The sequence below is a fragment of the Haliotis asinina genome, chromosome 9 (assembly GCF_037392515.1).
Source record: "Haliotis asinina isolate JCU_RB_2024 chromosome 9, JCU_Hal_asi_v2, whole genome shotgun sequence".
In the NCBI taxonomy this organism is placed as follows: Eukaryota; Metazoa; Mollusca; class Gastropoda; order Lepetellida; family Haliotidae; genus Haliotis; species Haliotis asinina.
The window spans coordinates 44,536,212-44,547,357 of record NC_090288.1 but is presented as its reverse complement, the minus strand read 5'-3'; the positions used below and the strand labels follow the sequence as shown (position 1 = coordinate 44,547,357).

At 38.9% G+C, this 11,146-nt stretch overlaps 1 protein-coding gene across 1 annotated transcript; it reads left to right on the top strand.

The window, feature by feature from the left end:
* Positions 1–3,979: 3,979 nt before the first annotated feature.
* Positions 3,980–10,869, top strand: LOC137297265 (uncharacterized). The gene is made up of 11 exons (XM_067829280.1): positions 3,980–4,006; positions 5,617–5,747; positions 6,176–6,311; positions 6,473–6,624; positions 6,831–6,964; positions 7,321–7,449; positions 7,666–7,923; positions 8,858–9,005; positions 9,120–9,285; positions 9,604–9,719; positions 10,146–10,869. Exons 1-11 carry the CDS (start codon positions 3,980–3,982, stop codon positions 10,867–10,869), a joined length of 2,121 nt encoding a protein of 706 aa, XP_067685381.1.
* Positions 10,870–11,146: the final 277 nt, after the last annotated feature.

Genomic DNA, 11,146 nt, shown 5'->3' with positions numbered 1-11,146 from the left:
TTAAATTCCTCTGGAAAGAACTTAAGGTCTGGATTTTCAGATTTATTAAGGATGTATCAAAACGAAATAAGATGTCTCTGACTATGAAGAGAGGAGTTATCACTTTACCTAAAGTAAATAAAAATAGGACGTTCTTGAAGAATTGGAGACCAATTACCTTACTAAATGCTCTGTATAAACTAATAAACGCATGTATCTCAAACCGGTTAAAAACTACTCTTGATTCCTTGATACACAATAACCAAACTGGATTTATTCCGGGGAGAACATTATGTGAAAATACAAGGTTATTATATGACATTATGTTTGAAACTAAGAAAAAAGACATGTCAGGTTTGCTAATATTGATTGATTTCGAAAAACCATTTGACACTGTTTCCAAGGATTTCATCAATTCTGTTCTAGCAAAAATCGGTTTCGGTCCAAATATTATACGTTGGATTAATCTCTTAACATGTGACACATCCTCGTGTGTTATTCAGAATGGGCATCTCTCTGACTTCTTCCCAAACCAACGGGGTTGCAGGCAAGGGGATCCCATATCCCCATACCTGTTTCATTTTGTAGCTGAAATTTTAGGATGTATGATAAGACAACGTGAAGTTATAAAGGGCATTATAATTGACGATCAAGAATACAAACTGGGGCAATATGCAGATGACACTGAACTATTTCTGGATGGTACTGAGGAAAATTTGTACTCTACTATAGACACACATAATACATTTTACAATATGTCAGGACTACAAATAAACATAGATAAGACTAAAGCAATCTGGATAAGCTCAAAAGCTGGTAGTAGAGATATACTATATCATGATCTGAATATAGAATGGCAAAGAGGACAGTTTGAAGTTTAAGGAATTAAATTCACTCCGGATTTGAAGGATCTATGGGTTACTAACACAAAGAAAAGATTGGAAGAGATCAATAGATTACTGGCAACTTGGAGAACAAGACAATTGACTCTAATAAGCAAAATTACTGTTGTTAAGACATTGGCCCTCTACAAATTACTTCATATTTTTAACACTTTACCTAACCCTACAGAGGACTTTATAGCCTCTCGAATATTTTTTACATTCATCTGGAATGACAAAAACGACAAAATCAAACGATCAGCAGATGATGGCCCTTTTTGGAAAGATGTTTTAAGTGCATGGAAACTATATTGTACCAAAATTAATATTGATGCTGAGACTATTAATAAAATCTTATCCCAGTCCCAATGGTTGAATAACAATTTCAAAAACTCAAACCACATTATTAGACACTGAGCTAAAAGAGGAATCTTGACAATCAAGGACCTATGTGATGAACATGGTTTTCTATCTGTTGAACGTCTGAAGCGTAAATTAAGTATAAGAGGTACATACCTAGATCTTGAATATGTTATGTTTATTTTAACTGAATCTTGGAAAAAGACTATAAAGGAACATGGATATATAAACACAAATGACCTCGCCATAAATTCTTTCCAAAAGGATTTCATAGCCCCAAGGGAAGGTTCAAAGGTCTTTTATGATAAATTGCTAGCTGAAAATGTTGAACCCCACAAGTGCCAAAAATGAGAAACCTTAATTAACTGTATTGATTTTGATTGATGTTTGATTTTTGATACTTGCAGAAAGAATTTAAAAGATGTGAAATTATTAGATTTCCAATATAGATTTCTGCATGGAATTGTATATACCAAAAAAAGAACTTTTTAGGATGAATCTGGTTGACAATCCATTATGTTCTTTTTGTAATGGATCTGATGAGACCTTATGCCATGTATACTTGGATTGTGAGGAAACCAAAACTTTCTGGAAGAAACTTGAATAGTGGATTACTACACATATCCAAGCATATCATTTAACGAAAAATATGATTTGGTTTGGCTTTTGGGGTAAGAACCCATTACTTACTCACGTATTGTTTTCTGCTAAGAGGTATATTTACACATGCTCTTTGAAAAAGACAATTCCAAAAGCTGATAATTACTTGAAGATATTGAAAGACATATTTACCATCGAAGCTTTTATTGCCAGAAGAAATAATAATGTTGGAAGATTTTTAGCCAAATGGTTTCCTCTCGTCAATGAATTCAAACCCCGAATGATTCACTAATGCATACCACTGATATTGATATTGATATTGATATGTGATGTACACTGTATGCTTTGTTATATATATGTACCCACTACATTGGGTTATGTAATGTACTCAACTTTCTCTATTCACCCGACTTGTTGTATGTACTGTTACGAGTATGTATTTCCTGTATATTTTGTTATTAATTCAGTATTAATTATTATTGGGTCACAATGTTTAGTGTTTTGAATAGTAAATATTATGGATCACATTTCGTTTTAATATCTGGTCAACACTTTTAGCATTCTGACATTCCGGAATTTATTTGTTCCTAGTTTTCTATGTTTCACTTCCGGGATACCGTTTCGAGTGCACTCTACAATGTTGACGATATTCGTCTGTGCCCGAACTTTCGGGAAATAACTTTGTAAATATATGTTAGGGCTGGTTGCCGTGTTGAGGGCGACACACACTCACACTGACATTCATTTCATATTTGCTGGAGTTAGATCTCTGCCACGCTTTTGATCATCAAAATCCTGTCTACATTATCTGCTGTCGCACCGATCGCTGTGTTTACATTTTGCCATAGCTGTTCAATCTCACATCAACGCTTTGGTGAGTTTGATATATTGTATTTTTGTGACCCAATGACTTAGATTTTGTCTCTCTTGAATTGTACCTGAAGTCTGCATTGTTATATTGACTTGTGACTCTGTATATCTTGCTCTCGTTGTTTAACAATAGAGAATTTTAACGTTTACAACTTGTCTTTGTTCTGTTTTGCTGGTTTACCAGGGGATTTGTTAAATAGTTTGTCACGGTAAATTCTTAACCGTAACAGTACACTGATTCTACTATATGCTTTTTCGTATCTTTATACTCACTATATTGGGAACGATAAAAAATAATGATGAAAAAGAAATAAAATAAAAAAAATACTTGACATTTTTTGTTTGGTTTTGTTTGGTTTTATATCTACCCGTGCCGCCTATTTACCAGGCATGTTTACAGATATATCTGCTACATAACGTAGTTTCTTAAGGTACGCGTCGTGATCAAAAGCACACAATATGATATGTTGATGGATTATCGAGTGGACATTATCAAGGATAAAGACACGATTGAACAGACAGAAAATGTATTAGCTGATCGTGGGCAAATCTTCGGATATAACATATCCTGAAAGAAAGTCTTCATATCAACACTAGCACTCAACAAATCTGTGGCACTACTCACAAAGCTAGCATTAGACCTTACATCCGTTGTCTGATGCAGGAGAAGTTGGACACCCATGTAGGTATCCATAAATTACATGCAATAGCCCTATGTCGGTTACACGTACTTGGGTTGCCAGTCCAGATTTGGAAAGCTCATTATACGACGCTGTGGTCGTATTGGCCACCCAAGATATACTCATGGATATTGATTGAAAGGCGGAGATCCACAGTTTTGTACCCCTTGTAATGAATGAGTCACAGTTATGCAGGGCACGCTTGACTGTATTTGCCAGCATAAAGGATACATATTTCAATGTGAAACCCGTACAGATCTTTCTACGATGATCACCATTTACTAATTGCATTCTTAAAGGAAACATAATTATTTGATAAATTCTGAATATGTTTGTACACAGATAATTTGTATTTTAAAGATGGTGATATGAATTAGGAACTGCGATTGTTGGTGGCTGTACTCTCAAAGGGGACTGACGTATCGTGCTGTTATTGTTCTCCGGAGGGGATACTTAAGGCCCCAAGCTTCCAAAGTCAATTTTGCTCAACCATTCTTTTTCAATCGTAGTAGTTTCATTCTTTTAAATTCTGGCTAAGTCTTTCTACCATCGCCAGCATACGAAGGGATGGTGTAAATCCAGCTAGGGTCTATGCAGGTAGCAAAAGTAATGGAAGTCCTCAAGGTCCCTAGCATGGTGATTTACCTTCAGTTGATGATGTATAGCCCGTGTTTTACTAATTAAAGATTCGGGTCACAGTTGGTCTTTTGCAACCCTTGGTTGTAACGGGATCGAACACACGTTGACACGTATACTACCGACAAGAAATAAGGGAACTAATGAAATAATAGCGAATTTGAAACTGCTTTAAATATCCACTAAATCAATTTTAGGCGTCAAGTTCAATAACTGGTGTGTCCACCATGTTGGGCAACACATTCACGGCACCTTGATGGCATGCTGTTAATCAATTTCCGGATGGTTGCTCGTGGTATTGCCCGCCATTCTTCTTGGAGAGCTGCACTAATCTGGGCCAGGTTGGCGGGTCCTGGGTCCCTGGCGTACACCCTTCGACCAAGAACGTCCCAGAGATGTTCAGTTGGGGACAGGTCTGGGGACTTAGAGGGCCAGTCCAATGTCTGGATACCTTCTTGTCGGAGATAAGCGGACACAATTCGGGCCCGATGTGGTCTGGCATTATCATCTTGGAATACAAAATTTCGGCCGATAACTCTAGCCAGTGGAGCCACAACAGGACGCAATATTTGGTCAACGTATCGCTGACCAGTCATGGCTCCGTTAATGATGACCAAATCTGATCGTCTGTCATGCGTAATACCACCCCAAACCATGACACTACCACCTCCATATCGATCATGGTCAAGAATTGCTGCTCTGGCATATCGCTCCCAGCTCCGACGCCAACAACGTTTTCTGCCATCTGTGAATCGTAGGCAAAACCTTGACTCATCAGAGAACATGGTGTAACGCCAGTGGCGCATAGCCCGTCCCTGATGCTGCCTAGCCCATGCCAATCTTTGGCGCTTATGGTGAGCTGAAAGGGTGACACCCTTAAAAGGCCGTCTTGCTTTCAGACGAGCTTGATAGAGTCGGTTTTTAACGGTTGAGGTTGAAATGCGTCTTCCAGTGAGTGTGTGGAATTCTCTATTGATGGCAGGGGCCGATTTAAACCTATCGCGTAGAGCAATTAACGTAATGATACGATCCTGTCGTGGTGTCGTTGATTTTGGTCAACCACGCCTGGGTCTCGTTGCAACTCCACCCGTTTGACGGTACTTATCCGACAGGCGTGAAATTACACTTTTTGATTTACCCATCTGCCGGGCAACTTCACATAATGATGTCCCCCCCCTCTATCATCCCCACAATTCTCCATTTTGTTGCTTCACCGAGATACTGCCTCGGAGGCATTTCTGTCAGTAAGTGTCAATCTCTATTGCATAAGTGATTGCGACTTCTCCAGTACATTTACAGGAGTTAACTTCTGTATGCACGTGTAGCACGTGCTGGGCATGCATTATGCGAAATTCCATTGTGATTGGATGTTGCGTTTGGGAGATACGCCACGAAAACGGACCCTGTCACAGTCAAAGTCATCTACATTCAATTTCTTGGTTCCCTTATTTTCTGTCGGTAGTATATATAGTATTCCAATTCCTCATGCTGTTGATCACTGGATTTCCTGGTCCAGACTCGATTATTTACAGACTGCTGTCATATGTAGCTGCAATTTTGCTGAATGTGGCCAATCACCATGTGTCCGAATATATCTTTATGATTTACAGCGTGTGAAGACTGATGGTAAACTGGACATTCGATTCATCAGATACTCATCAGATGGCAGAACACTCAGCGGGGACTGCTGCGATGGGTTCGTCCATGGGTGCCCTGATAAATGTGATCCAATGTTTGTTCTGTATATCTGCAGGTACATATATAGAAATAGTTATTTATAACATACGAACTGCGGTTGGGGACAGTTTTCTACCAAGCTATTACATTCCTAGCTCTTCTGTGAAAATGATTTGTGTATTATCCAGTCTTATGTTTTGGTTATCAAAAGATAATATTGAAACAAGTTTAACTATGTAATAACTGCTGCTTGTCAAATCGTCTTGAATATGTCTGTCACTGTATCTGAATTTGAAACCATGATTGCGTGATTTCTGGTGTACATTGAACTTTTAGCGTTTTATCATCTAGAAGAATACATGCTTTCCATGCCTACTCGGTTTTCAAGTGATTCTTGCTACTTTTGTGAATTAATAAAATTCTATGTTTGAATGTAGTGCTTTGCTACCTGTTGACTTGATGGTGTCATACAACAAGCTAATGTCACTGCAGATCCGTCGGAGGGGATCAGTGCTCTCTTTATGTGTACACCACAGACTATATGGACAACCATAATGAAATCAACTTTAGAAGCAGCTTTCAAGGAACACCGAATCCTTTCGTCATAGATGTGCTCAGTGCAGTGCCGGTATGATTGTTGTTACCTGCATATATAATTCCCATAAAGAACCAGTTAGGTAGAACCTGAACTGCTGTGTGATTGTTGATCAGGAAACTAACAGGAAAGTTCAAAGTTCATAGACAAGGCTCTATGTATGGCAGCAGGTAATTTTGCTTCTTTTTCTCTAGTCCTCAATAAAGATACAAGTGGAGGTATTTGACCATGATGGCAGATACAGTCCTGACCACATGGACACACTCTCTGGGTCGATCAACATCCAAGCCGCTGCTACAGAACAAATGGCTGTGTACACCTCTTACACACTGGGGGGATGGACAGAGTGAGTCAGACTTTGACATAACTGATATAATGCAATACAATTAGGTAAATGTGTAAGATCCTCAAAATGAGCGAATAATATTTCCTGTTCATAAATACTCCAAAACGATGTTGTTGTTGATTAATCGTTAGTTCAGGAACAGGGCAGTTTTTTTGTGAAACTGATGCATCTAAACATGTGACTGTATGGAGTTCAATATCTTTCAGGTTAAACATCGCTGTCCGTGCCTACTGCGACTCGGACTGGTACGGGTCATCGTGTGAGAAATATTGCAAGGCCACAACTGATCATGGTCACTACAGATGTCACCTACATACAGGTGCGAAAATGTGCCTCGAAGGTATGGTCATCAGAAACTGATTTCAACAGAAAATATCAAAGTAATATTGAGAAAGACTAATTGTTCTAGAAAATAGGTCTTTTGTAATTGTCCCCAACTGTTAGTTTTATATTTTGTCTATTTAAAATGAAAAATATATCAAACCTACCGATTCACTGTGTATTCACCATTTTACATTGTCTGTATTGTCATATGTACCTCGTATCTTTCGGATATTATGACAGAAGACAAACATCAGTATTGCTTTGTGCGTTTTGTTCACTGCACCTATCCGGAAGGCACCGTTCAAAACTATCGGATATTTTACTGTTACCACTAGTTTTATCAGTCAGTTAAATCTGATACAAATATTACAGGATGGAAGGGTGAAAAATGCGATCAGGACATAGATGAATGCACAGAAATTAACAACACATGTCAAAATGGCGGAACTTGTAGAAATTCACTCGGAAGTTTCCAGTGCATTTGTATGGACGGGGTCAAAGGTGAGTATTGTATAGGAATATTCATGATTAATGTGGACTTCTCTGTGTTTTTCTGAATAGTGGGAAAGTTGTCAGGTGCTTGAAAGACCAACTGTGAGTTTTACGGATGAAAAGGTTAAACAATTTTAAAGAAAAAATACCTAATTGCAAGCATTATTAGATTCTTAGAAATATCGAATACAGCTGCTTCTCATATATTTCTTCAACAATGCTCAGGAAGGAGATGTGAAAACATCATCAATCAGTGTGTACGCGAGCCATGTCTGAACGGAGGGACATGTGACGGAAATGAAACAGCCTTCAAATGCGCATGCTCTGTGCAGTGGACTGGAGAGACATGCGCAGAGAAGATTAATTTCTGTGACAGCGCCCCCTGTGACAGAGGGAACTGTACTCAACACTTCCTGGCGGCAACAGTGTTCAAGTGTAGCTGTGACTTTGGATGGGTAGGGGAAAGATGCAGCTTCCATGTTGGTAAGTTGAACTTTGACTTAAAATTTACATTTGTCTGTGTAGGCTTGTTCTTCTTGAGCTGTAGAATTATGATTGGGAATGTTGAAGACCAACTTGCGGTCCATGAATTATTTTCAGATATTCAGGATAGGTTTCACATTCATACAAAAACAAACGTGAAAATATTTGGCACAGAACCAATAAAGATAAAGCAGGGTCACACTACAAAGTTAGAACACTTTTCGCAGTCCTGTATTTGTCACACTTGAATGACCTGACCACATGGACGGAGTTTGACTAGAGACAACAATTCATATAAAACTGACGTGAAAATGTCTGGCACAGATGCGCATAGATATAACAGGCCCCCACTACAAAGTTATTTATCTCACTGAATGACCCGATGATATGGAGTTTGATCGGAGACAACCAAAGGCGGTCACTTCATGTTCTCGTCACAATATGGCTGAAACATTGTCGATGTGACGTTAATTCTTGACTCAAGCACTCACTTCACTTCAAGGTCTTTATTGGTGTCAATATTATACGAGTGCCTCAATCAGTTTGCGCCTGACTGTCATCAGAACTGAAGTACAGATAGATGGAAAAAGAGTCGGACAGTATATCTTGCCAGACAATTGTGTCTGTTTGTATTGTTTTATACAGTTGTTGCTTAGAATATCCTTAACCGATTCAGATAAACATTATAGTATTTCGTGTTAGTCATGCTTCTGTCTGATCCAAAACGGAAATGGGCAGAGGGAGGATTTGATTGTGATCGCATTATTGGCTGACAGATGTTCTTATTTCGTCATTATGAATTGGTCATAAATTTCAACACATTAGACAATGGAGAAATTGTGCCCCCATACTCATGAGTTATTTATTCATGCTTTTAATTGTCAAATTAGGATTTGCTTTTCATATGTTACTTAAATCATGTTTTTGTGGTCAGATATTGTCAATATCACGCTCCTCGGTGAGATCGATCGTACAAATAGAGATGACCTGGCGGATGGCTTGAACAGACTCATCACCAAACTCGGAGGAATTCCAGGAAAGGTGGATGTCAAGTTTATGACAAATTCACATAGAGAAAACAAGTAAGTAACAAGCAGAATGTACTCCAATTGCGGATCGACAATGAATGTATTGTATGAGTGTATTAATTGTATTAATGTCAGGATTGAAACTAAATTTGTGAATATATGTTTCAGCTTTACTTCAACGTACGTACAACTCTACTGTGCTGTTGAGAACGGCTCCCTTATAGAGAATACTTTAGTGAAGGAGATCTTCGAATCCAATCCTCAAGAAGTTATCAATGAATATCTGCCGCTTCCTTTGTACCCTCCCCGAGATGAAGAAGAAGAGAAGGCAACCGTAAAGTTGACGCCCCCGTTGTCAAGGGTTGTTAATAAATGTTTATAAAGTCTCGAGTCCTATTATTTATTACCTGCTGTATATTATCTCCACTTGGGTGTTCTCCGAGTTCTTAGATCAGTAGCCATTGAAGCAAAATGCTGTGATTGGATCAGGCTATACGTCAAGAAAACATTAAGTTACGTTGTTCCTTTTGGGGACAAGTAAAGGTTGCTTTGAATTTTATCATCCAAATGTGTGTAAGAACACTAACTGGTAAATAATGCGTAACGTAACCTTTGGAACCACAATACAGTCTTCTGTAAAAACTTCTTTCAGAGTCCACGTGACAGCTGGGATACAAATCAATATGTGTCGGCTATTCTACCTCCTGTAGGACTTGTCCTGATGTCTGCACTGCTTCTGGTGGCTTTCTGTATGTGGAGAAGAAGATCGTGAGTAGTATCTAAATATCTTTGATGAACATACTTTGTTGTACCGTATGAGGTGTCAAGGAAGACAGTATGTCTAACGTTCGATGCATAATTAGGTTTTTCACACAGATATGAAATCTTTTCTTGAAGAAGAAAATGGTCGGTTCCTTTTAAAACGTAATTATAGTATGTCTCAAAATAATATCTAAAACAATATCTACACATTAAAATTATGTCTCAAAATATCATCTAAAACAACATCTACTCATTAAAATGGATCAGTATTTATCCATGTTTGAGATTCATATACTTACATTGGGGATATGTGTAACCACGGACTGTCTGTAAGTTTTTCGTTAAAAGAACGAATAAACGTTATCGTATTTTTTTATAAACATTTGTTATATTACGCTTCCGGTCAACAACTGCTATGCTTTTTGTTTCAAGGGAAAGGTCGGAAAAATATACGGACGACAACCAGCTCGACCTGTTTGTGATCAATGTCCCCTGCAACAGCAACCTAGACAGAGCCGCGTCCGTCAGTTTTCATGAAGATGCAAGCTTATCTCCAGAAGGTGACACCAGTCTTGACTTTCATCAAGCAGAAGTGGTAACACTTGATACAGTCTGTAATGAGGTATCAAACTCCCAATCAACGGCTGAAGACGTGACCCTTGACCCATTGAGTTTTCAGGGATCAAGCGTGTCTGACATCGACGTAGAAACACCCGGTCATGTTACATCACTCATACAACCAGATCTGACACTTGGCCTAGTACAAGGTGCCAGCGTGTCTGTGGATGACGACGGACGTCATGGTGATGTAACAACACTGGATACTCGCCACCATGATACATCAAACATCCAACCAGGCATTGATGATATGACCCGTGACCTGGAAGGTATTCCGAGTGCCAGTGTGTCACCGAATGTCCACGCACGTCTTAGTAACTTCGGAACACCCGATACCCGTCGCCATATCATGTCATGCACGCCCGTTGGCGCGCTTCCATGTACCTCTGGAGGTGGTCTGACCTCGAACTGCAGCTATGATCCACTCAATCGTTGTGACAAAGAACAAGATGGTGAGTGCACTGCCGTCGATGACAACAACGTTGAGGACACCACAGAGGAAAACCCCTACGTTGATCTTGTAGTTATGAAAAGATAGAGTCTTAGGTGCTCTAGACTAATGAAGCGGTTGTATGATGTGTTGGATATCCTATCTGTAACCAGTTCATTCGCCTTCAAAGAACAATTACAAAAGGAAATTAATGTATAGGACAGGGTCTAGGATTTCTTTCCTCAAACACATCGTGCTATTACTTATTTTGATACATGCTTGATATGTTCACAATTTCAAGTTTTGTCACCATTTTGGCTCTTGTTCAATGTAATTTGTCTTGGTGGATAATCGACACTGGTTACTTTCTGGATGACGTGTTACT

Bases quoted from the DNA above. Each gene is read 5' to 3' on its own strand.
- LOC137297265 (XM_067829280.1), top strand. From the start codon at position 3,980: ATGGAAGTCCTCAAGGTCCCTAGCATG. The intron at 7,450-7,665 runs GTGAGTATTGTA...AACAATGCTCAG, and splicing joins TTGTATGGACGGGGTCAAAG to GAAGGAGATGTGAAAACATC. The intron at 9,286-9,603 runs GTAAAGTTGACG...AACTTCTTTCAG, and splicing joins AAGAAGAAGAGAAGGCAACC to AGTCCACGTGACAGCTGGGA.